This window comes from Falco biarmicus, chromosome 5 (genome assembly GCF_023638135.1).
Source record: "Falco biarmicus isolate bFalBia1 chromosome 5, bFalBia1.pri, whole genome shotgun sequence".
Taxonomy (NCBI): Eukaryota; Metazoa; Chordata; class Aves; order Falconiformes; family Falconidae; genus Falco; species Falco biarmicus.
Window position 1 is genome coordinate 23395157 of NC_079292.1, and position 27562 is coordinate 23422718.

General features: G+C 45.4%; 1 protein-coding gene across 4 annotated transcripts in view; it reads left to right on the forward strand.

The window, feature by feature from the left end:
• FRMD4A (FERM domain containing 4A) overlaps positions 1-27562 on the forward strand; it is a 386216-nt gene that overhangs the window by 155648 nt on the left and 203006 nt on the right. The window contains exon 1 of one of the 4 annotated variants that reach the window (XM_056339184.1): positions 3853-4199. The exons of the other annotated variants lie outside the window; for them this stretch is intronic. Coding sequence (XP_056195159.1) covers positions 4134-4199 — 66 coding nt within the window. The 5' untranslated portion in view covers positions 3853-4133. Of the gene's footprint in view, positions 1-3852; positions 4200-27562 lie in introns of those variants that run through there. 4 annotated transcript variants of the gene reach the window in all.

Here is a 27562-nt window from a genome sequence, read left to right on the forward strand (position 1 = left end):
CTCGCTTTCCTGGTGGGCTCCATGACACAGGCATGCTTTTTGCCTCATACAAGCATAATCTGCCTGTTCTTCTCCCCAGACTCCTTAGCTCCCATCTTTGCAAGCTGGGCTGGCCCAAACACAGCATCCTGGGACTAAGGCTCAGATCTGCTTTTTAACCCTTTCTTGTCATCTTTTGGCTTTACTCACTAAACTTGGTGCCCTGTTTTTACACCCCTGTCTTTGTAAGCCAGCCCTTGGAGGGTGACTTTTTCCCCTACCATCAACAACCACCTTCACCCCTGAATGTCCCCTAAGAAAACAATTCTGGGACCCAGTGTGTCCCCACATAACATTTCAGCTTTTGACAAACAGCATGTTTTGCTGAAATCCCATTTTGGCAAGAATGTTCCAATGGTCTCTACTTCTCAGCTCTCTTCTAGTATCTTATTCCCAAATGGTAGAAGAAAACTAGGAAGGAAGTGAGGGGAAAATGTGGGTGTAGAAGAACATCCTGTTCTGCACAAATACCCTGGTGTGTTGTCAGATGGATGCTCTGCTTTAAATAGAAGAGGTCTCATGCTTGCAAAGGCCAAAATAATAAATTCTCAGGAATTAGAATAGATGGAAATAATGATTTAATAAAGAAAGGGTTTGGACTTACTGCATTAAAGAATCAACCAAGTTAGAGCTTCTCATTATCACACATGGTCTCATTTTTGTGTGTACCTATAATGCACACGCACACATGCACAGAGGGTTTGGGAATAATCCCTGGGGAACTCAGTGAAATTCTTTCTTGTTTATTGTATTTTAGAGGCTATTTCCATAAAAGAGGTCACTTGGGGTAAGCACTATTGAAGTGAGAGTTAGAAGGGAGCCAATGGGATAGATTTAGAGGTCCCCAAGCTTTGATGTGTTTGAAGAAGTTCTTTTGCTTAGATTGGATCTTGTGGCTCTGATTTCTGCTATCTGCTTTTTGCAAGGGGTTCAATGAAACAGCTTTCTGCACTCCTGTGACCTTTTATTTTACCACACTCACACCAACTGCTTTAGTTAACACTAGAACAAGAACACACTTTTTTTCTCATCTTCTGCACATTTTTTATGTTTCAGAACTTTTCCAATTGTACTTTGCTTTGAATCTGAAATTTTATTGCAATTTGAAGGCAAAATGGAAAGAGAGATACCCTTGTTCTATGGAAGGCAAAATGGAAAGAGAGAAACCCTGCGGTCTAGGAGTTAGGAAAATTCCACAGGACTTACGTCAGCAAAGCAACTTTTTACACCAACAGCATTTTTGCCAGATTTCTGACCGTCTCCAAAGACAGTTAATATTGATCAGCAGGAGAATTGCTAAGCTGATATTGCAAGTGCAAGAGTCTGAGAGCTGGTGTATCTCTGTTATTTATTGTTGGAGTAATGGAAACCCAGGTGGTGTAAAGCTGAGCCTGGGTGAGAGCCCATTCATCCTCCTTGCCATCGCCAGGGGAGCACCTGGTGCTTTTAGTGCCAGGTGTTTCTTGAGCAGAAATTAGGGAAGCCATTATGTGTTCCCTTAAGCCATTTTCTTGTGCCTGGCACTATTTTCTCCATCATTTTTGAAATAATCTTGAGGCTGATCTTTGTGAAGACAAAAATGATCCTGTGTTGGAGTCAAGAAGTCTGTCACATGGACACTGCATTCTGACCCTGGAAGATGTCTCCTGTTGTTTATCTCTCTGGCCAATACAATGCAGCTACAGGGACAGTCAAGGGGCATAAGTGACATGGTTGCCCTGCACTATTGCACAAAAGGATCCTACAGAAAAGGATCTTTAATTTCATATTTCAGCATGGAACACATAGCCTTTGTGCAATAAAAGGGGTGGGGAGGGGAGAAGTGATCACATGTCTGGTTCCAGTACAGTTCTTGTTGTGGTCAGACTGGTTGGACAGTAGCATCAGTTAGAGGCGGACAAATGCAGGATTCAGTCCTGGTGGACCTCTGTTGGCTCGTACTGACACAGCCTGAGCACTGCCTGCTGTGGACCAGGGACGGAGACCCACAAGAGAACAGTCACGTGCCCTTGGACCCAGCCTGCTCCTGTAGAAGCCATAGCTTCCTGGGATCTCTGAATTCCCACACATGCCAGAGGAGATGAAGGCTTCCCAGTGGTCAGGTCTCTGCACATACTTCCTAGAGAGCAAAGCACATGAAATCTTGTCTGCAGTGAAACTCATGTGCAGCACTGAGCAATGCACGCTAGCTAACGCATCAGTGTACTGCATTATGATTCCCTGAGTTTCAACCACCTTCTATGTAATACCCTCCAAATATGTTTCTTTGTGGTTTGATCCGTGCTCATTAAAACACCCCTCCACTCGGACTGGTGAAGGTAGACACTTTGTCAAAGCTTTAATGAAACGGCAGCATGCGGATGATGAACAGTCTTTCTCTGCAGTAGACAAGCTTCCTGTGCTGCATTTATTTCTGGAGCAGCTAACCTATTATCTGATGCAGGGCCTTGTGTGAATGAGAGTTGGTCCATCCAGAAAATGAATTACATGCCCTTCTTTGCTATTGAAACTATCCATCATACCGTGTCCCAAATGGTCTATCATGTTGTTGTCTAGTAAAACTCGACCATCAGAGGCAGCTCCTGTTCACATGCTGATGCTAGATGTCTGAAAATGTGATTTCTGCTATAACTCTAAGGACATTTAGTTGGAATTTATGACTAGAGGTCCCTCTAAGCTCCATCAACTCTATCCGTCTCACACTTTTATAAATAATACCCAGTCTTCAGTTTCTGAATCCTTTAGGGCAGCCTTGTGGGGTTTTTTTTCCCAGTGTCTGGAATACACCACATGCAAGATTTCACTCTGAGGCTTCAAACTGTGTGGGTACATGTCAAATAAATAAAAAAGAGTTCAGCCAAGTAATGTGAACATCATGGAAGGCAGTTTGGTGAACTCAGCAGTGTCTAGGATGCAGGAGACTCCAGCATGGCTCCTGCCCATACCAAGACTTTCAGTATCCTCCTTTCTGTGCCTCAGTTTCCTTTCTATTTGGTTCCCAGCTAGCATTAAGCAAGATGCTTGAAGGATTTGCATTGGTTTTAGCTTCGGTTGGATCAGGTCCATCAGTACCTTACCACTACATGTGGTGCTGTGAGAGCTACAGGCAAGAAGTACTAAGCAAGCAGAAATGTCACCTTTTCTCCATTGACTTAAGTAGGAGCAGATGTGTGAAGCAACAGCGAGCGCTTAGGATCATGCTTTAAGCTTTCCATAAATACAGTGCGAGGAAGGGTCTAGCCCTGAGTAGTGCTTCACAACCTGGACGGGGATGCTGCAGAGCGAAGGGGTTGGGTGGTGGGAGGACATTTCAGAGGGGGTGCCAGGGTGTTTGCCAAGTCAAACCCTGTAGGATTATTTGAGGTTGTTCCCCTTTGTACATAACCTCAGAAGTCACCACTGCCGTCCAATGCCTTGGGGAGTGGGTAAGGGAATCTATTAATACTCTTAGGAAAAAATTAGTATCCAAACAACTTTTGTTTCCTTGTTTTTTACATGTCTGTGCTCTCCTCTGTCACTAGCTACAGCACAGAGCCTGGTATGCTCTGACAAAGAGCTATTGATTGTGTGCTTGTGTGAATTGGCCCAGCACTGGTCACAGCCAACTTCTGTGGGACCTGCTGCCCCCGTTTTACAATACGCTCCAGTGTGCTGAGCCATTTGTGAAAGGTCAGAAATGAACAGAGAAATGGACTGGAGTCAAAACCAAGTAGTCCTATAAATATCAGTCATAGTCAAAGGCAGCTTATTCCATTCCTTCCCTCTCTCTCCCTCTGTGTGTGTCTCTCCCTCCCTCTGTTGTGGTTTCCCAGATATAGCTCCATGTTTCTGACTGGGGAGGTCTGAAAGGAAGGCAGCACGCACATTGCAGCTTCTGCTCCCATCTTGCACACATGGAATAATCCTCAGTCCCACAAGCAGGACTGACAGCTGGCACGGAGTCCAGCCATCATCTGGACTCAGATGTTAAGTTTTGATTTCTCAGATTTTCTTTATCTATGAGAAACTCATTTGCTACAGTTTGAGAACTAGCTTTGGCCACAGACATTTTGGATTGGGACTCCGGAGGGCTTTTCTCTGTCTGGAGCTTCACGATGACTTTGGCAGCTAAATTAGAGGATATTGAAGTGACGCTGGAGCACCTACTAATGGATGTGTTCGTAAGTAAGCTACAATTTCCTTTTTAGAGAGAGATGCTAATAATCCAGAAGGCAGCGTACGAATGTAATGGTGTATCCAAGTGTCGCATCGACTTAACTCCTTTACATTTCCTGATAAACCATGGGTCCAACACTACCAATGTGCTGTGGTATAGCTAAGGCATCTACTGCAAGTGGTAACATGCAGTAACTCCAGGGCAGGACAGATTCAGCATCAGCTCTGTGTATCATCTACAATTTTGATTAAGTATGTGAAAAGGGGGAGCTTTGGTCGGTTTGGGGAATACCTCTGTAAAAGCAGTGCATTGACAGAGCACTTAAACTGTGTATTGCTTAGCATCAGTGTCCTTGGCTTTAGGATTTTGACAGCTATTAGTTTACGGTCTTTTACCACTTTGCCATTTGGGTTAGTTTTTGTAAGAGATGGAGGAGCAAGCAAAAGTAGTCCTGTTTTCAAGAAAATCAAGTTTTTTCCTCCTGGCTAAATTGAACAGTTTAAACCAGGGTTAATCTGGAATTGCTTCCTTGAAGTCATCAAAGCTCAGTGAGGAAATGTATGATTTGCTTCTGCACATCTGAGATAAGAAAGTCTCTGTATCATGTCTTCTTAAAAGTTTCTTAAAAATATCAAAACATTTCAAAACATTCCTGCTTTTTGCAACACAACTTGATGGTTTTTGCCTAAAGGCCAGAGATGGCCATGTTTGGGAAGCTTTTTGGGGTGTGTGGGGAAAACTGTGATGAGGGATTGCCACATTATTTAACTTAAAAAAAGAAAAAAAAAAAAAGTCATGCCAAGGTGATCTGTACTCTCTGAATTCAAGCTGTAAGAAATAAGATGGCAAGTGATATTCTGAATTTTCAGCAGAGGTTTTTTGGCAAGTCTTAAATGAAATGCTTCAGATTTCAGGGTCTACTGCTGAGGAATCTTAGGCATCAACCACAATAGTGAAAAACAGGAGGGTTTGCCAGCTTCCTAGCCCATGGTCCAGTTACTAAGGTGTCCATCTGTGCTGTGAAATGGATGCAAGTCTCTCTGGGCTGGCATCTCCCCTCAGTGCTTTGGGGAGTGCCCTCTCCCCTTTCCCACAGGTTGCTCAGATAGGAGGTAGAGGAAAATAGTCGGAGGCTGCCCTGTCAAAGACTTTGTGTAGGGTATGAAATACTGAAATACTCTTTTGGCTGCAAGATTTGAATCAAACTAATGACTACTAATGAGTTCAACTCCTTTCCCCACTCTGAGTACCGTGCACCCCAGAGAAAATCTCTAAGGGTTTTAATCCCCATGACAAGGAAAGATGCAACAGCTGCATCTCATGACAGCACGCTGTGGAAGTTATTTTGTGTGGGAAGGAGCTGGTGCTTTCTTTGGACTATTTGCAGTTGCTGTAGAATAAACTTGGCACCCCAATCCTGTTTGGTCTATTTGTAACTCAGCATCGCTTCATCGAGCTGGGTGCTTGACATCTGGGAGACTGAGGCAGGTGAGAATGGGGCAGGTGTCATTGAACAGCGGGTGTTTAAAGGCATTTTGTCACAGGGTAGCTTCAAGCAGTATCTCAGAGACTGGCAAGATCTAGAAAGCCAGGTTTTACTGACTTGATTGAGGCTGAACAACCCTACAAGTGTCTGACTGTGTATGAAGGGCATGGAAAGCCTCCTGCCCTGATGGGAACCACCCAGCCCTATAAGACAGGTCATAAGAAATCCTTTTTCTTGGCTCTTCATGTCCCATTGTGAGCACTGTTTCGGAGCTGTGTCTAGGCTTTCTGTATTCTTATGTCTATCCTTTTTTTCCACTCAAGTGTCTTTCCTCATGGGTTTTTGAGTTTGGATTTGTTGGGATTTTTTGCAATGAGAGTGACTGTAGATCAAATAAAACATGGGCGAAATTCTCCAGAGGTGCAGGTGGCCTCAGTTCGTGAAACCAATGGAGTTTTTCTCAGGTTGTGTTTTGATTCGAGGTTGTCCCTCACATATGTAACCCCAGAAACTCAGTGAGATGTCCCCAACTGGGACACTGCAGTCACAGCTGAAAGTGTGATGCAGGGACATGTCTATGCGGTGCCATGCCGTGCCATGCCAGAGCCCCAGATGGCTCTGCAAGAGCTGGTGTGTCTGTGCAGCATTGTGCAGGGGTACACTGCACTAGTGTCACTGCTTTGCTCCCCCTTGTCCCTCTGCGGAGCCTGCGGCTGCAAGGTTTGTGGATGGCATGTCCAGGTTTCACGTCTCACTTTGACCATCAGGACTATCAATCTAATCTAGTCCCTCTGCAAATCAAGGACAGAAATTTACACTGGTGAGCAATCACGTTTGCAGCTAGCTGGGCTTTTCTAAAACCTACCTAGGAATTATGGCAGGAAGATTTTCAGATAGACCAAATGTTCCAAATTTTGTCTGACACTATCAGGCACAATTTTCAGGCTTTACTCATACATCACCTTGCTTTGTGGCTATGCTTGATCTTAAATCACCTGTCCATTGAGCGATGCTAAAAATAATCTCTAGTGCTGGATATAGAAAAGTAAATATGAAACTTAATATGAAGGAAGGGCAAAACACAAAACTTTGGCTATTATAGATCATTCTAGCACCAGATTTGTCCGAGGTCATTAATCCATTACCAAGTGTTTTGCTGTTACCAGCAAGACCAGTGCTTGGGTGAGGAGCATGGGGCCATACCAGCAGGGCCAAATGGGCTGCAGGCGGATGGACTGCCAGGTAACAGGACCCTCCTGGGAATGATCTCCAAGTCTACTCTGTGCCATGCATCTTCATCTGTGTCAGGTTTATTGATGAAAGAGCAAAGCCATCTGTCACTATAATACTCTTCTTCCAGTTCTTCGGTGCCCTCCACTGGTCCAAACCAGGCGATTACTTGCAGAACTGGGAAACTGGTCTATAGAGCCTTGACTTGTCTTTTTTTAAACTTTGAAGAACCCTAGTTTTAGTGCTTATTGGACCACAGGGGCAGTAACCCATTCCCAGATGAGTGGGCCCTGACGAAGCCCAGTTTAACAGCACCTACCAAGCTAGCGAGCCCATTTTGTCACAGCATAGAGAAGTTATAGTAGACAGCAAATGAGAAATAACCACAGGGTTCTAGAGAAAACTGAGCCCTAGCTCAGCTCATACTAACTCACCTCAGTGCAGGTTGGCTTCTGAAGGAATACAGACTGAAGAAAGACTATAGATTAGGTCCAGTTTTTCTTTGGATAAGGTTTTTAACTAAGTTGTCATGCAGGAACTCACCTGGAGTGAGTTCAGCAGAGTTTTGTAGAGGGGGTAGCAAGCCTTGGCAGCAGGGATGTTTAACACTTCCACTGGAAAGTTAATATTACACTGGAACACTTAATATTATTATTATTATTATTATTATTATTATTATTATTATTATTATTATTATTATTGTTATTATTGTTATTATTGTTATTATTGTTATTATTGTTATTATTGTTATTATTGTTATTATTATTGATTGTGGAGACTAGAAATTTGCATCTACATGGCATGAACTGCCATTTCCTTCCAGGACATGGTGTACTTGCCACGTTGTCATCCGCTATCAGAGAAGCAGCTGTTGCTGCAGTGATGCTTCCTTTTCCCTGTTACCAAAGGGCATTGGAGAGCTTTGCTGGGCTTTACAAGGCAAGATAAAAGGGAAGCCTCCAACATGACATTTCATAATTAGCTGTCATCACCGGCAGGCTGCCACTGAGCTGCTTGATGAGCTGGGACTTGGCTGGCTGGAGAAACCCAGACAGGGAGGCAGGGGCCAACTTAAGGAGGCAGAGCAAGGACAAGCTCAGCAGGTCCCTGGGGTAGGCTAAGGGGAAAAGGAAGGCTGGGTAAGAAATACAGGCTCTGAAGCTTTGTTTCACTGCATGCAAAAGGCATTCCTGAGCCAAACCCTCCTTGCCTCGGAACTTGCTAATTATTCTTGTGCAGTCTATGAAAGGAAACCTTTGAGGTACACCTCAGGACCAACCTTGCTGCCTTCCAAGTCTTGCCTTCAGCACAGCTAGAGCGAATCTTCACAATGAACCATGCCCAGCATGCCTGGGGCACTTTGCATGAGATGTCTGGGAGGGTTCAGGGGTGAGGTGGGGGGTGGAGCCTGCCCTGGCAAGGGATGCTTTTCCTTGCATTATGGATGTGGCTTTAGAGCTGGAAGAAACAGACTGTCAAGGAAACCAGCAAAGGGATAATAATCCTAGTGGAAAAATGAGCCTGAAGTAGTCAAACATCAGCGACCTCAAAAAAGAGACTGGTTTCTGAAGGCAGGCATGAGGGAGCTGTAGTGGATGTCACAGGAGAGAAAGAGAGACTTAGATGAAGTCTTTAAACCATGAACAGTGTATACCTGGCCCGCTCCAAATGCCACCTGGGAAATGACAGGCATCCAGTGGTTCATGGGGTTTTAGATGTCATCCAAACACAGCCAAGCCTGCTAAATCCACAGTACTCTCCATAGCTCCATCTACAATCCTGCAAACATCTATTTCCACAGCTGGCTCCTCAGCCTTCCTCCCACCACACTCCACAGATAAATATATGTGTGTGTGTGTGTATGTATGTATACGTAAAAAAATACATTTTAGTATATTTTTTTAAAAAAATATATGTGTGTGTGTATACATAGAGAGAGGAGACTATCTGATGAGAGTGACATTTTTGGGGGCTTCCTGGCATGGCGAGGGGCTGTGGTTGTTTTGCCCTGCGTGGATGTAACAATCCAGATTTGCTATGCTCCAGCTGCCTCTGTTACCCTGAGAAACAGCTGCTCTTCTCTCTCCCCACATCGTCAAGTCCTGGCAGAGTTAACACCAAAACAGCAAGGACATGAAACTTAATCTCTGTTTCTAATACCATAGCAGTCAGAGGAAACCAGAGGAAATTACCTGGGATGCTGCAAGTGTTCTGGCTCATTCTTCTGCCAGCTGGCAATGAACAGGAACTAAAGTCCGAGTCAAACTCCTGTATCCAGCCAGACCTAAAACTGGATATTTGAAGGAGAAGGAATCAAGCCCTAACACCAAAGAGTCAAAAGTGAGGGTCAGGTCCCTTGGCCAGAGGTGCCAAAGGAGGCAGGGCTCCCTGGCAGACCTTGACAATGGGGATGGCACCATGAGGTGGACAAGGCCACTGCATCCCTGTGAGGATCTGGAGTGGTGGCTACTGATGCCCATGTATTCTAGCTCTTAAAACCAAGCTGCCAAGGGACAGGCATTTGAGTGACCTGGGTCTTCATTAATAACAGAGAAATGGCAACAAAAGCAGCAGCAGTAAGTGCCAGCTCTTCTCATGATTTTACAGGTAGGGAAACTGAGACAGAGTGACATGAAGCCATTTGAGCAGCATCCTCCTCCATCCTACCACTTAAAAAGGAGTAAAAATCTGACTTCCAGAACCCCACTTTAGTGATTTGTTCATGCCGGAGTGTAACATTCCACCACAGTCACAGAATAATCCAATCATCAACGTCTGGGACAGAGATCTCCAATGCCAAGGCTGAAGTGTGCCTTTGGATCTAGTCCTAGCATGCTCTGGCACAGACAGGTGTTATATTTGTCCATTCCTTGGGCAATTACACCATTACCTTCCCGTTTTCTCTTGCCATCAGCACTAGTAAACAGTAGCTGTTCTCATAGCTGGTACTGAGGACAACCTGAAGAAAGGAGAAGGGCAGAAAGGTGGTTGTGATGGACTTGCTTTGACCACCATTTGCACAGTGAGCCCTGCATACAGCGGTCTCCATCTCTGCTGTAATCAAACAAATGTTCCTGCAACTACTATCGACTCCTGGTGTCTCTGTTAAATTTTTCTTAATAACCATTGCAATAATAAGACATCATCAACATGTAAAGTGATCCATTAACCTCTATAGTCACAATATATTGTGTGGTTTTGCCAGGGTGCCAGGACTTGCTAATCGAAAAGCAAGCAGCAAGTTCATACTTGGAGCAGTCACAAATCATGTGTAATGCAATAGTGTGGATGCCAGCCTCACCCTCTGCAATATAATGGGTATTTCCAGGTGTTTATTTATCAGAGAAATCAGTTCTTTGAAGCAGCTCCTAATGAGTTTCTCTCTGGCAACAACAGCATCCTCCAGTTTACCCTCAGCATCCAGTTTGCAGGAGATTTAAAGCCTCATCTTCCACCGCTGAAGTCAGCCTGTGTTTTGCCAGTGAGCTAGGCAGGAGCAGAATCAGGCCCCTTGACCTGCATTAAAAGGTGAGGTTTCTCAGCCTGACTGTGCCATTAAAGAGATCCAATTAGGTAACTATTTGTCAGGTTTTGTTCAGACACTTCTGAAAATGAGAAAATAAAAATGATCATACCAAGCCTCTCCAATGAATGACCTAGACCAGCATCTTGTCTTGGACAGCAGCTGACATTGAGTGACTACAGACAAATGTAAGAACAGAGCAAGTACATAGCAACAGTCCCCACAGGTACCTTCCAACCACCAGCTGTTTGCACTCCAGGGGGAGGGGGGTGGTACGTGACCCAGAAGTGCTGTCTTTGAATTTAGCAGCCCATAGTAGATGTTCTGTCACGAATCTGCTGAGTCATTTTTTGATCCCAGCCCAGGGACCCAGGTTACTCGGCACAGCTGCCGTGAAGGCTCCCAGAGCAGGAGAAAAGCCAACAGTGCCGTGCCACAGCCCTGTACACAGTGCCACCAACCCCAGAGAACCTCTAACCACACTCCCATGAGAGTCAGCCACGATGTTGACCCTCAGAGAGCCTCTGTGGAACAGAAGAGCTTTGTGGAGCAGTCTAGGCTTGCTCACCTGTGCTTAACAGCGCGCAAAAAGAAGACAGTGAGAATGAAGAGCAGGGAGTGCAAATGCCATCAGGGACATTAGCAAGGGCAAGGTAAATAAATACAGCTACCAAGGGATGCAGCAGAACTTTTGATAGCTGGAGAGGTAGACCAAGAGTGGCCAGTTAGCAAGTTTATTTTATAGTTGCTGTTGAGATATTGATACTTCTAGATATCACTCAACCTCCAGTGAAGTAGGCATCCGAAGCTGGCATGGTGTCTTAAACCTTGCCAGTACCCGTTTCTCTTCACTGGTGACAAAAGGAGTCCAGATGATGGGCTCACATAAAGGCAACCAAAGTCGGAAGAGGCAAGTGCCACTCTAGATGTCTCCTACAGCTGGGGTAGGGTGTTGTTACAGCTTGGCAGACACAGGAGAACTGAAGCAATGAAATCAAAATTATAGGAATTTTGTAGGGTAGGATGTAAAATGTAAAATGATAGGAGGGAGAGACTCCAAGGCTGAAGAACCAGAGAGTCATACAAACTTTTCACATTTCTTAATCTGTCCATATAAATCCACAAAGTACATAACCAAATTGCTTTTGTAGTTTTGCCGAAGTTGGCAGTTCCTCTTTCAGCTTTGTGCACAGTTCTCTCCTCACACAGAGAAAAGTCATCATTCCATGACTGCGAGACTTCAACTATAAAACAAAATTTGCCTGAGAAGCTCTTTACCAGGTCTGGCAAAGCTGAAAAAAAAACCCTTGTGACATCTCTCAGGGGTCTTCTACCTCCCTGTTTCTTTAGGGACATGCTGGCCTCTCTGATATCCATGTGGCTTTCTCTTAGAGCAACATAACTCTCCCTCCTTCCCTCAAACAGACACATGTGCTTTCCCACAATATATTCAGATTAATCAAAGGAGTGTAACAAAGATGAAGTTTTAAAAGAGAGAAAATTACACAGAACAAAGAAGCATTTATCTTCACAGGGTTTGACATAGTCCATATGTCACATATCCTGTTTAAAGCTTAAATCTAGCTCAGGGCTGAGTACCTTCCATGCTGGGCTGAGCAAAACCCTATTTCTTCAGGAACTGAAGCAAATCAGCAGTGCTAAGCACTACACAGGAATAGCCCACTCACATTTTAAGACTCGATATTGAGATGCACCCAGTATTTGCACGTACCTTGCAGTTGTCACAACTTGCGGAGACTTTAAACCAGATTCCTGACAGAAATATGCACAGTCATACCCCAGCTGAGCGCATGACTGCCATTGCATGCATCACATCCAGCCTTTGCTACACATCCACAATGTGGGAATGTGATGTCGTTGCCAAATAACTCCTTTTTTGTTTATATAAGCCCTGGAAGTTAGACGTGGCCTCTGCAATCCCTTCATGATGTTTACAGGGGTGTGTCTCCAGGGCAATGGGGTCAGGCAAGTTCCCTCCCTAATTAATTACTGTCTCTCTGAGTTATGTGGGAAAAGAGCCGACCTAACGGCTCACTAAAGCACAAGGGAAATGTCATTCCATCTAGCAGAAGCCCCACTTGCTGTTATTCTTCTGGCCAGTGTTTTCTGGGACCCTGCCTGCCTGGATGCATGGAGGCTGGGACCACTTTCCCCAGCAAGGACAGCACACAGGACGGAGGATGGGGAGGAGAACTGGAGGTGGGATGGAAGCTCCTCCAAGAGAGTCAGCTTGGTGGCAGTAGGGACAGAGGAAGGGTGCAAGTTGCTCTGTCCTCTTTACTGGAGACATTTTCTGGGGTGTCTGCGTTGATGCCACGACTTTCACTAGAGGCTGTGCCAAGAACTTGCTGGCTTGGTGGACACACCAGCTGATGGGTCTAAGCTCTTGGCTAGGTGCAGGCTCAGCAGGTGACATCTTGGGTTTCACACTCTGCTCTGCCAGCCATTCCCCATGACACTGAAGGCTGATGAGCAGCAGATGAGCAGCCATGTGGATATTTCTACTGGAATACCAGTGAATGAGGGAATTTAGGAACGTCTAACATTACATTCTGGGTTAACCTACAGCAACATGCATCAGATATGAACTATTCTGAGTCCAGAAGTTCTTGGCTTTGGGTTCCTGTTTAGGCTTATGCTAGTCAGACCTACTAAAGCGTCTGTTAACTGTGGATGGTTAAACAACTGTGCTGTAGCACAGTGCAGTTGTCACAGGAGCCTGAAGTCCTAGTCGTCTCTGTCAGTACAAGTGAAGGACTTGCTGCACAAGCAGTCCAACACTGTGCTGCTCACTGCATAACCCAGAGCACCAAAACAGAGTAAAGCAGAACAAGAATATCTGTTCAAGTGTGGAAATGACCTTCATATTTAGTCTGGGCTGCTGCACCCAGCAAAGACACTCACATGCACTGCTTGCCCAGAAGAGACAGGGATGTGATGGCCTGTGTGGTCCCCAGGCATGACACAGCCTTGCCACACACAGGGGAAGCCCCCGACCTTTCTGTGGCTGGGGACCACAAACCTAGCAACCTGCTGGGTTATTGCTGGCTCTAATGGAAGAGGCTCATATGTGAATGGATTTCTACCTGGTGTGTTTTCCCACATCTCTCCCCAGGCTAGAGTGATCATAACATTTCTCTGTAAAACACTATGTAAGACTGGAAAATTGGGGGTTTTCTTTTAACTTTAAGGTGAGCTGGATTTGCAATGACAACCTGTGCTTATCTTTCAATCCCAGCAAGGCAGTGTCCTTTACAGTCTGATTCTGGGTGCAATAAAACATAAGACAAATCACTGTAGGGGCTGCAACACCAAAGCTGTCCTTGTCCCTGCTGTCCTTGTCTTCCTCTTGCTTTGCTTTGCCCCAAGAAATCACCTAGGGAGGATTTCTTACAGTGGGAAGTAAGAAATTCCACCAAGAATAATGAGAGCTGCTAAGGAGATCAGATACAAGTGGTTTCCCTATCAGGGCTCCAGGGAAGAATTTGACTTTGCTACTGATAGAGACCAGATACCATCCAGGATGGAAATACTGTCAGGACCTGCAAGTTATCCTTTTTTTCTTCTTATTCTGTTGCCATACTCATGTCTTCATGGAGTACAGAACTTAAGTGGGGTTTGTTGTACTAAGTGATTTTTTCAATTTTGCAAAACAGTGTCTTATTGACACATCTGCTATATACCACATACTGCACTTCGTCTGCGCCACTGCTGTCACCGGTTTCCATTGACTGATCTCCACTGGGCACACACTGACTTGAAACTCGACTCCTCTGTTGTAAATACAAAACCCGCTTTGCAGCAGTAAATGATTTCTTTCGCCTTTTCATTAAAGGCCAAAAAAAAAGAATTCTAGTCTAAATAGCAATCTATTGGAATGTACTTTCCTCTGATGCATTGTTACCGCAAACCACTGTTCCTGGCAGTCTGCAATTAGTACTGAAAAGCATCCACTGCTTTAAAGAGTTTCATCTTTCAGCATTTAGTAAATACGGCATGTCTCTTTTGAGGGTCTGTGCCGGCAAGGCCGGGACGTTCCCTTACGATAGTTTGGCTTCTATTTCCTACTGCGCTGTTCAGTTGAATTTTGTCTCTGCAGACAATGGAGTTGAATGAAGCCTCAGTGATGAGTCTGGTCATCTTCATCTGCATCTGCAGTCAACTACATGAGAGGGGGTTCTCCAGAGGGAAATTCAGAATCTGATGGGCTGCAATGCCTTTGGATGGGCTTACATCGCCAGACACACCTAAACCCCCTCTCTGGGAACAAACAGAAAGACCCTCATGAAAGCATGTTTTACATTGCTTATCCTATAGGCAAACTAATCCTACTAGAGTGCCCTATACACTTGCCTACCAATGTACCCTGAACAATTCTAAAAATAAAAAGCCAACATCTCATCCATCCGGATGTTTTCCAGTTCTGGTGACTATGGTTAGGCTCCCTGTCTGCAGGTTCATACCACCTGGGAAATGAGGAATGGGACAGAAGAAGGTGTCATAGTGGGTCCGGGTCTCCAGCTTTATGTGGTTCCTGGGGAGGGCACCCATAAAGTTGTGTCTGGGGTGCAGCACCAGGGAGGGAGGGAGGAGTCAGGCCAACTGGGATAGGCAGGGATCTTGTTGGAACTGGTTCCAATACCATGCAAAAGGATGGATTTCTTTCACTTTTCACATGCGCAAGAGGTTTCCTGCAAAGAATAATATTTGTATTATTATTATTCAGCTGCCTTAAGCAATATGCAGATTTGCATTTCATTTGCAAGACCTAAAAACCTATGCAAAGAACTTGTGGTTTGTGGAAATGACTGAACAAACACTTCCCTTTCCCCTGTGGAGGAATATCAGGCGATGTGGTGCTTTGTGCTGGTACCATGAGCCTGTCTGCCTCTGGTCGCCCAGCCCCGTTGCTTATAGACACAGCTGGAGATGTGCGCTAACGGCTCTTTGTCCCCTCTAGTGGGTAAAGTTCTATCTACACGGCTGGCCTTGCTAGGAGCTGGACCTGCAGGAGACCTGGCTTGCAGGAGTATGAGAGCTTCTGGTGGCAGAGGCTGGTGTGAGCAGAAGCTTCAGACTGGGTGAGCAGGGAGATCTTCGCTTCTCTGTTCTCCTACAAAGCACTCGCTCCCGAGGTCCTGACTCAGACATGACTCCGTTTTTATTCAGGAAAAGCTCCCAGTAAGGCAGATTGCAGCCACCTCTGCCTTCTTCCTCCACCAGTAGATCCCCAGTGGCTCTGCTGATGCTGGCAAGGGTTCCCTGGGGGCAGCTGGGAAATGCCAGACACCTCGTGCTTAAAAAAAACACGTAGGCAAAGTGTGAGATAGCAGGGGGGGCATTAATAACCATAAAAAAAAGCCCTGCAAGAAGCAAAGCCCCTAACCCTGCACCTATTCCACATAATGAACCTATATAAGTCAGTCATGCTTAAGATATTTCCATCTTTTCCTGTCTCTCTCACTCTCTTTGGCAAGAGACATATGGAACTAATTATGAACAAAGGCCGATTGTTTTAATATTTAGAGTTTCCCACATCAAGCTGCTGGGTTTTTTTCTTTGACTGGTTTTAATGCATGTGCATATGCTGAGCAGATACAGAGTTTCTCTTCTTTATTTGAAACGGTTGCTTTAATGTCATGTCCCTAACACCTTCATCCTGGCTTTTGGACTTCGATCAAAACAAAGTATTTTTAGTTTTGCATTAAAATGAGAACAATGCATGGAGGAAGGGATTGGCTCCACTGCTCAGCAAATTTTGCTCTCCCAGATAGACTGCTCCAAGGAAAAGAGTGTGGGCCAACATCTTTTCCATTTTACTAAGCAAATTGAGAATACCGCAATGGAGTCAACAGATTAAGATGCTCCTGCTTCGCACACATTAACTCTAAACCGCATCTGGACCAGTACCTGTAACGTAGCATGGAAATGAACACAACATCCAAACCACACTTTTACAAAAGCCCAGAATAGTACCTGGCTGCTTCGGGACAACTCCTGGTGCTGCAGACAGTTTGTGGGAAGGGAAAGTACTTTTCTCATTTCTAAAACCCTCTTGTACAATTTAAAGTGTAAATGTAGTTTTGGACTTTTCTTTCAGAGAAAAGATCATTGGCTACTAGTCTCTGAAGTGGTTTTATAGGAGAAAAAGAGACGTAGATGTTGAGATTGACTTTGTAAAGACAACACTTTACAATGATAGACTCCAATATAATCATTTTTATAGGTACACATAGAAGCTGTAGGCATCACCGAGCAGGCTCTCACTGGCACATATGTGTACAGGCATGAGTGTGAGTGGTAACGTCTGGTCTCGGTTACCACTCAGATATGCCCGGCACTGTGCCGTACAGACCATGTAGCCTGAACCGGTGAGTGCTCGCATTTAGCTGAGCAGCCCAGAGGATCTGTTCAAGCCCTGTGCTCTGGGTATGTGCTTCCCAGCATCTAGGAGAGAGGAATATCTGAATGTAGGATTTAACATTAATCTCTGCACCAGATGGTGATACACCAGATATTCTTTTTAAGGTGAACATGTGATCTACTGTACAGCAAACCAGAGGGGTCTGCAGTCACATGGCAAAATGTATAATAACTCTGATGATAGAGCTTTGATTAGACAACTGACCTGGTTACCATCTGTAGCAACAAGAAGCGAGCTTGACATTTTTGGAACATTCTCCCCAGAAGCTTAATTCTTCCACCTCTGTGGCACAGCAATCCTGCTGAGCAAACTACACCGAGAAACAGAAGGAAGCTAAAGATACACTGCTTGAAGCATGTTGTTAAGGTTACAAGGCTTGGGTTTTCCTCATTTTTTTTTCCTTTTTTTTTTTTTTTCCCTTTTCCCCCTCCTTCTTTCAAACAAGCCACATCTTGACTCATATGCTCTGATGTGAAAACCCACTCAGCTATTTGATAGTTGGGAAATCTAGATGAGACTGTAAGTTATTTCAAAGGAAGCCTGTGTGTGCTGTGCACTCTCACACACACACGTGCACACAAACGAGTTAGCTCTGCACTATGGTAGTACAGACAGCTGTGACTCCGGGTAGGAGCCGAAGACTTTTATTCAAAATACCATATGGATCACTGAGGAGACGCAGTGTGGAAAGGGTAAGCCATGATTTCTTTGTCCTGAATGCATGCCCAGAGGATGAGGAGGGTACTGATTATTAACAGTTGTCTGCCCCATTAGTAATCAGAGCTAATAGGGGTTATGTCATGGTGTGTAGAAATTACTATTGGTGTATGCCATGGTGTGTGGAAATTACTATTGGTGGGACCTGTATGGTGATGAATGGGAATTCATACTAGTCAGAGGCTGTGTGATAACTTCGGGTGGAAATTGATGCCAGCAGGAACAATAAGATAACGTGCAGCAATTAAAACTAGTTGAAGGCTCCATGGTAATACTTGGAGGTAATAATTTCTGAAAAGCATCATTTCTAACAATCAATACTTGTTGAGACATTGGGATGGCATATCACAGCACCAACCTGTAGCAGTGGGGTGTAAATAATAATAATGTCAAAGGCTGAATACCAGCAGAAAGCTCAGGGTGATGTGGAAGGGCTCTGTATAAGGGAACACAGATCCAGATGCCTGTTAGTGTCCGCCCCAGATGAGATGTACAGCGAGCAGAGGCTGCACAGGGCAATATGGGCTATACAGCACAAGACTTGTTGCTCTGGTCAGTGCCAGCCAACATGACGCTGGAGGGCTGGCAGTCTCTGCCTAGCCAAGGCAACGCTGTTGCTTTCTTGCTGTGGCAGGCATAGCAGGGTGTTCTGGGGAAGCTGTAATTATGTCATTAATTTCCTGAAAGCACGTCACCTTCAGCAGCAGCACCCAGGGGACCAGGGGCATCCCAGTGCTTTGAAGGCTGGCAAAGAGACACTGGCTGGGACACGCGTCTCGGCTCAGAGTGATGCACACCCAGTGCACGCCCAGTGCACATCACGCACTTTAGGCTGCCTTTGCCTAGTAAGCTGCCTCTGCCGGAGCTGGCAGGGGTGGCACAGCCCCCACAGGGCACAGGGACACCATGCACACCCTCTCTGCTTGCCACTGATGTCCCTGCAACGGTGCCTGTCTCAAGAGAATCGGCACCATCTGCACGCTCCTGGCTGCCAGGGGTTTGGGCACAGTGCCTCGGGGCAGGGGGGTGTGGGTTGGTGAGGGGTGTTGCACCCACTGTTCCATGGCTGGTGGCACGTCTAGAAGCTCTACAAGCCCAGAGCGGCTCAGAGTTGCCCCACACAGGAAGGAGGGAAACCTTTGGTGACGGCATCTCTTTTGCTGAAAAGCAGTTCTACGGCAGCTGAAGCCACCTGTGAGTTTACTACAAGTCTGTTGCATGTGTCACTCCAAAAAAATATCTGGTTGTGGACATTTCAAATCAAATTTTTTTTCCAATTTTTCTTTCAAATGGAGTGTAATTTCATTCTGGATGAATGCCTACAATTTTTTAAGGGACATGAAAAAATCTCAAAAATTAAATGCAGGTCAAAAACTGTTTCAGTTAAACACAAAGCTGCTTTTTTTTTTTTTTTTTTTTTTTTTAGTTTTTCTTCCTTCTCCATTTGGCAGAAGGGAAAGCAGAATAACTTTGTGTCAACCTGAAACATATTTTCTTTGCCTTTCCAGTCCGTCAAGCAAACCAAAGATAATCAATTATTCACACAGCTTTGGTCTGCTATTGTTTGATTGTTGTTTGTTGCTTTGGAGTGCATTCAGAAATGTCCCTCCTGGTAAATTTGGGCTTTGTGGTTCAAGATGCTGGTTCTGAGAGGGACCCAGGGCAAGCACTCCTGCCTGCAGCCTTAACCTTCCTCGGGGACAAGTATTATTTGTGTTCCCTGTACAGTGCCCAGCACTGCTGTAACAACAGGCAGGGTTCCTCACTCCAGAGGCACTGCTGTTGCTGACCCAGATCACAGGGGGTGTGTCAGCATCTGGTGGCTTTGCAGCTGCTTTTGCTAGCATGGGGAGGCAGAGATCCTGGTGTCTCCTTCAAAGGCAGCTTCCTGCAGGTGGCAGATGATATTTTGGCCAGAGCAAGCTCTCAGGTGCTGTGGGGCCACCATCCTCTGCTGCTGCTGGCCACAGCAGGTGCCTTTGCTCCAGTCTGGAAGGGCTCATGCTTTCATGCAGACTGTACCTGAAACCAATAAGCCTAAAAAAAATCATGTAACAGTGTGGAAAATGGGAAACCTTTCTCCTCCATGCACGCACATGTCCCCTTTGGAAACATGCTATCCATACTGACCCACCTGAGCAGCAGCAGCCCAAGTCTTTGCTTTGCTGTGAGTGTTAGTCCATGTGATGGAGGGGTGTGAAAAACACCAGTACTCTCACAGGGTGCTTCCAGGAGGTAACCCCATGGTGCGGAGTAACGGAGAGCATGGAAATACCTGCAAGTACACGTGTCAGAGAAGGTTAATATTTATACAGGAGGCAAGAACGGATGTATAACGATGACTGGCGCTGCAGGGGACTTGGCAGAGTGTACACACTTAACAGCTCCACACACGGCCCAAGTGACCAGCCACTGTCAGAGGGGGTTGTGTTGTTTTATTTTCACTCACATCCATGGTTTATTTATCTCCTTCCTACTTCTTGACCTAAGGTTGGGGTGCTTTAGGCTTCTTGTCAGACAGATGCTGGAGCCTTGCTATAAGGGTTGCTGAAGAATTTGGTAGGATGTTTTTTGCAGCTGGCTGCTTTTTGTCCTAAATCTCTGTCCTTGCCATTATTCTCTCTGCCTCGTCACATGGCTGTCCCACAGGGACCCAGCCCATGAGGCTGTGGTCAACCTGGCTGAAGCATGCATCATGCTCTCTCTCCCTGGATGCCCTCCACCAACTAGAGGTAGCAGGGCAGATCCCCTGCACTTGGGGTCCTGAAGCCACACAGAAGCTGTGTTTCTGCTAAGCTTGGAGTCCATAAAATCCCACTGCAGCGGTGCAAGAGCCTGAAATATGGTCCCGAGTAAGCAAGTTTCACATGTAAAGCCTGAGGTGTGAGGTCTGCGCAACACACGCCACGGACCCAGCAGAAGCGATGGCATTGCAAAGGCTTTTACAAGTCCAAATAAAAAAAAGGCAATGCTAAATTTTAGTAGGTATGGCACAGACACCACCAAACATGTCAGCTGAGGCAGAATCAAGTTTCGTGCCATGGGGCGCACCAGCAGCCAGTGTCGGGACTGAGACATGAGTTGGGTTCATCTAAGTCAATGCTGATGTCTATGAGACGTCTCCATCCTGGCCAGCACCTTGGGCTGCCTTTGGGATCGCTGTAGAGGTAGTCAAAATACTCTGCAGGGATTGCAGAGGTGGTCCCCTGAATGACCATGTTTGGCTGAATCAATAACTCCTCACATCCCCGCAAGTTCTCCTTTGGCCAGCATATACAGGGGCGCCTTGGTCAGAAGATGACCCCCCAAACCAGGAGACATGAATCCCATCCCTAACACAGTATTTCTCAACAAAGCCCACCCCACCAGATATTCCTTCTCTGGGGCTCCTTCCCCCACCACTACACATGCACATTAAACATGTAGTCCTTTCTCCCATTGCGTTATTAATATGAGACGGTTTATGCCTGCGAGCTATCTTTATTACATCCATGTGCTGCGGATGTGTGCAAGAGGAAGATGAATAGAGTCCTGCTAATGTCTAACAAATGCCTAGCACCATTCAGAGATCTCTTTCTGCTGTTGCAAGGCACTGGTAAAGAAGAACACATATTTACTCCTTCTCTCAAGACCTCACTGGCTATTTTCCAGCCACAGGAATGTTTCCCACCACAAACGCAAGGCATTGGTTTTTTGAGTTAGAAAGCCTGGAGAAAACATGCAGCTTTCTTGTATTAAAAAAGAACAAGGCTGCCCTCTCTTCTGCCTTCAAGCCTCAAAGGATGGTACTGCAGATGCTGTGTGAAAAGGGAGGCCATCTCCAGACTGTAAGAAGTGCTGTAAGAAACAAATCAAGCTGGGAGAGATATGGCTGGAAAAGCTATTTTAAATTAGGTCTTGCAGTTTGCACCCCAGCTTTAGGGCCCAGCTCTCAGCTATGGTAAATTAAAGGCCCTCTGCCTAGTTGTGTCAGTGGATGTTTGCAGCTCAGTGGGATTTTAGTCCAGATGATTGCTTTTTTTATTTCTTGTGCCTCCAAAGAAGATAAGCTAAGATTAAAAATGTGGCCAGAGCCCCAAGTCAGAACTCCACTGTCTATTACGCAAGTGTAAATCTACACCGGCACGGAGCTGGGACTGGTCTTTACCTATGATGCTTCCTGTCTGAATGAATATCCATGAACACTCATTCATATCGTGACTTTAAAACACAGCAGACAGAGATAAATCCATAAACGGGTATTTATTGCCATAGAAAACAGATGGCAGAAGACAAAGCTCCCATGTTCTTATCCCAAGCTGCAAGTACGTTAAGAATGCGGCAGGAAACGTCATTCCTCCTATAAATAAATTTCTCTTGAGAAGAGAGAACCCAGGGCTGAAAAAAAAAAATAAAAATCAGTCTTTCTGCTCTGCAGGCCAAGTCTGAGGCAGGTTTTCCCACGCTATTCTGCAGCTTATGGTGACCTTTGCTTTTGGCAAGAGAGGAGGTTGCCTTCAAGCAAACCCAGTAAAAGACTTGGTGTATGTCTTGCCACTGCACAAATCTACCAGTGCTTTTACTACTCTGAGTTACTGGTTTTCTTTTTCTACTAGACAAAGAATGACTCAGTGTTTGGCTGGTTATTAATCATTTTTCTAGCATGGATTCAAAAGCCAAGTGGTTGGAAACCTCTCACACCAAGGGCTGTAGTGCAGGGACTAACAGGGTGGAACAAGGCAGACCTTACGGTGCTCACGGTGGAGTGGTCCTCATTTGTTAAACCTTCTCGTGCAAGCCTCTGTGAGTGATGCTGTGAGCACTCGCTCTGACACCATGACTAAGTGAGTGCTTCAAGGGAAGTTGATATTTCCAGTTCATGTTATTTACTTGCAAATTCTTACGCTGGCAAGCAGGTCCCACAGACCTCTGCTTAGCACCTTCAGTGACATTTTTTGGATGGGTGTCTTACCTTGACAGCAGCACTACCAATCTGATAGACTACCGAAGTGACAGTAGAGTTACTCAGATACTGTGGGTAACAAAAGATCAGTAGATATTTGAGCATAGAAGTTTCCCAAGGAAGAAGAGAGACCCTGAAGTAAGGAACTCCTGTTGTCTTAGCTTTTTTCTGGAAGTCGCTCAAGTCACAAGGTGATGAAACCAATATACAGACCTAGAGCAGTGATAAAAAATGTGGCATTTCATAACATACTTTATTTGCAGTTAATTATCCACCAGCCCTATAGACAAATAATTGTATCCAAAAAACCCAACCAATGAATAAGATAAGCTTAAGTAACAAAACTGTCACCTGTATAATGCTCTGATATAATCACTTGTGACTGTAGAAGCATCAATTTTATCTGCTTCAGCTGAGCTTTTTCTTTTCTGACCTGTTCACAAGTATTTTGAAGGAATTGGTTTAATTTGAACTCTACCTAGACAGATAAATGCTTGGTGCACCCTCTTGGGTGTCTGGAAATTGTAATATTTTGTGACATTTCCAAAAGGTGTAGCAAATCAAAACTGACTTTTCTGTGAAATGGAGCTGTGCCAGGCTTTATCCCCCCCTAGAATGCAGGCAGGCTAGCAGTGGAAGAGGCAAGAGCATGGCAGAGGCTAATGGGTAAGTGACTGGTGAACTCTGCAGAGTTTGGAGCCAGGATGCCACTCAAATTGGCTTTCAAATGGTTGGCATTTGATTTAATTATCAGAAGCTTTCAAGGCCTGGAGACCTGAGGAGCAGAGGCTCTGCTGTGAAATTTCCAGTGCTTCAGATTCTTATTTTGATCAGAAAATGAAAAGCTTTTTTTCATTACAGTTTGGCATTTGTTGCCTTTGCACTGGCCAGACCCTGGGACAGCAAGGGTAGGTCAGGGGACAGGGCAAGGGCAAGCCAGGGAACACAGGCTGAGAGCCAGAAATGAGCCAAATGTTTTGGATTCGCATGAAGCATCGTGTGAATCCAGCTATAAAGCTTTGGAGGTGGTGGAAAGGCTCCTGTAGTTCATGGACCCTTTCGGTCTTCCAGGTAACAGAATGCAGCTCAAAAGACAAGAACCTGCCACCCCTACAAGGAGGTTCCTGGAAGGACTTTTCCACACAGAGACTATGTTTCATGGAAGATCAGCAATGAATAGATCATGCAGAGTGGTAGCCTGTACATTTGAAATACCTTCCAACCCACCTCACCCTAACCCAGCTTCCAGCCAGGACTTATCCCTTGGTGGGGGCAGGGGAGGGGGGGGCCTTAGCATGCCTTCAGCTGGGTTTTAAAGTCCAGGCATAGAAAGCCTCTAGACCATCAATTCATGATCCATACAAGGGATTGCTTAGACATTGCTCCAGTGTTTCCTGAACTAGCAGCACTTTCAGACATCAAAGTGCGATACACGCCTTTTCCTTAAAGTTCTTAATTTCTTGATGAGCTTTTTCATCCATTTAGATCAGGAAACTGTAAGTGTATGGGGAAAAAAAACCGTGGATGAGCAGTAAACTTAGCCTTCACAGAGCTTTTCCATTTTACCTCTTGAGACATGTTGCGTCCAGAGAAGGCACCAGCACAAGTCTGGTGAAACACCAGCAGTGACTTTAGTGAAGCTCACAAGCACCAGGGTCCCCCTAACCAGCCTGACAGAAATCCTGAAAGAGGCTGTGCTGACCAAAAGGAAATCTCTTCTGTAGGTGGTCGCACAGTTTCTATTTTGCTGGTTCAAGAAGTTGGGAAAGTTGGATTTAGGTTTCAAAGCACACTTCCAAACCTCTGGTCAAACTTTCTGTTTGAGCTTAGCTTATTTCCTTGTGAAGTATATATTATCCTCATTGCCTCAATCATTTCTAATGGCTTCAAAGGAACAGTGACTTCAGCAGATGGATATGAGTGGTTCTTACACTTTTATTTTTCTTGTTGGGACCAAAGCATCAAACTCTCCAAATCGCACAGGCAAGGAGCTCAATTAGTCTCCACTTCCCGAAGACACAACATGAAAAGCTTTTGAAAAGATAATGGGCTACAAATGATGCCATTTAGTCACCTGCACACAGTCTACAAACCAGCTGTACTTCTGGAATATATTTAGAAGGTGTAATTAGTGTTGTGCATGCTTTTAAATAAGTGAGCAAGTTTCTAAACCAAGGTTAAAGTTCATTTTAGTTTCCAGCACTCCTTCTACAGAGGCCACCAAGTCTTGATGGGGTAGGACCATGGATATCTATTTTCTCAGGCTTTGCATCATCATAGATTAGGTAAACTCTGTGTGAAACAAGAGCTAAGGACTGATAACATGCAGTTAATGCTGATGCACTAAGCATCTGCCCTTTGGAGATCCACGTGCAGAACAAGTGCCTTTGTACTGTTTTCCATTTTAGTTCAGAATAGAAATCACTGCAAGAGTGAACCGAATCGGCCCTAACTCAAAGGTTTCTGCCACAGGGAGTTTCCATCCTGCCAGCTCCCAACAGATGAGTGATGTGATGAGATGTTTTGGAGAAACTCATCTAAAAGATGTTAAAGGTAGGGGTTTATGTTCTTGCTAGTGTGTATTTCCCATGTCAGCTGCCTTCCACTTGTACGTTCAGCCAGCCTATGTTTACAAGTTTGTCATGCAGCTGCAATAATTTTTACTACCATTTTAGGCCTCCTCAGTAGTCAGAGAGAGTAATGTGTGTCTTCTGGTGACAACTTATCCTAATATCTTCAAAGACAATGTAGGATGGGATGAATTGCCTTCTGTGCTGACATCCATCTTCCATTAACTGTGGAGGGAACAAAAGCCTTCCAGTCAGAGGAGATAAACACAGCCTGCCATGCCAGCTCTGCATGCTTACTTCTGGAGACCAGATCCAGATGGGGCATCCAGGCTAGCCCAGCTCAGATGGGAGCGTCCCCACAACATAGGTCTGACTCCACAACTGTGTGTTCACTAGCGCTGCACATGGCCCTGTGAATCTTTGGTTTATCAGCCCAAGGTTTGTCCTGGGAAGCCCTGCACTACCACCTCCAATGGCGGTGGGACATGTGGGAGAAGTTCCCTGTCCTTGGAGGGGAGTGCTGGGGCTGGGCATGTGCACACACACACACCCCTAGTTCTAGGGCATGGGCTGCACCCCGCTGTAGAGAAGAAGTAAATCTACTTCACAGCCAGAAGAGCAATCCAGTTCATTCATGTTGGAGCTACTGTAAGCTTCTCACAGCTTTTACCGTGTGGAAGATCAGATGAGCAAAATTTGGCACTGTGCAGTTGCTCCTTCCATCAAAAGGAACATGTTAACAGAAAGTATGCTTCTTGCAATACAGTTTGTTGATTGTGCAGGCTACTGAAAGGTGTCAACATTGCCATCCTTTTGGTGGCCCTGCCCTCATAGCCCTGGTGCTGGTCCACTGCTCCTCTAGATCAGGCTGGAAACCTGCAGCACAGCACGATGACTGTGTTGTCTGTGGAGTCAGAGCTAGGCAGAAGGTTTTGCTGCCTTATTGCTTGGCATCATTAGGTCATCACCAAAGTCCCAGAAAAGCTAAAATCTGTGTCGTAAGGGCAGCAATACAGGCTCTTGTCCACCGTATGGATGACTCCACCAGATGTAGGGCAGGTGCTAAGCAGCAGAGCCCTGGGCTCCAGCCCCCTCTCTGGGTCCTTGAAGCCACGTTTGTAGAAGCAGTTGTTCGGTTTTAGGAGCTTCTGTGTTTGAATGACCCTCTGTTTGGGGAGCTCATGGTGCTCGCTGTTTCTTTTGGAGACAAGTGTGTTCAGAGAGCCTGAGGGAATGTTTGAACTTGCTCTGAAAGACAGCCCTATCGTCATCCTCTGAGTTAGTCTTCCACGTCTACATGCTTGCAGGCTAGAAGTAAGGGCACCAGAAGTAGATCATTGAAAATGCGCAGTGTAGCTTTATGACCGATGGCTTGATAAAATGCCAGGTACCTCATCTGAGTACAGGGTGGCTGGGGATATAAGGGACTGGATCCTGTATTTGCACCTGCTCAAAATGCCTCTCTTTCATTGAAGGATAGATATAATCTGACATTCAAAGCAATAAGTATCGCCTGTCAGCTTCTCTGCATAAATACCTGTATTTACTGCATCTGAAAGAGATGCTGAGATCTGGCTGGGTGACAGCTCAGAGGAAGAGCACAGGATCAGTGCGCTCCCCTGATTGGTGTGATCCATGAGAAATTACTTTTCAGACAGAGGAATGTCAATGTCCTTTTCCTTCTCCACAACACTCCAAAAACACTCTCCAACATCTTGCTTTTATTAAACCTTAACCCATTCAGTAGCCATGGTATGTCTCTAAGCACAAAACGGGTCCTGCATGGGTTGTAATATTATCCATGATGGTTTGGAGCATCTTAGGAAGCTGAATGAGGATGACAACAAGTGACTTTCTGTCTTTCAGCCTTCCCTTAATCAATCTTAGTGCATCAGCAGACAGCGGGGAGGGGGACAAGCAAGGTTAAAACTCCGCAGGTAGTTTGTCCTCATTAAAGATCCAGATTTTCACAGAAAACCAAGAAAAGAGAGTTGCAAATATTTGACAGGCTCTCCTTTCCTCAGAGCTGAGGTCAAAGCTGTTACTGCTGCCTGAGGGCAGAGCCTGGAGTTCCCAATTTTTGAAAATACCATCCACGAAAATCTCTCAAGGCTAATATGATGGATGGGCTGTTGTAAGAGAGAAGCTTGGCAATCCTACATCACAATTTAAAATTATTCCTTATAATACATTGGGCTTTACATATTACAAAGGCTCCACAGACACTGATCCTCTCCAGACCTCTGCAAGACCCAGCCAGTGCTGTCGTTCCCACTTGGCAGCCAGGATGCGTTCAGGGTAAAAGCCAAGGTGAACTGCCAACACCATGCAAATCTGGGTGTGTTTGAAGCAGAATCAAAGTTCAGGGCTCCCATTAGCTGGAAGTGCACATCCACATCCCCTTCCTCCCCCTCCAGCATCTCCCCACCCAACCCGTGCTTGCAAACCACACCA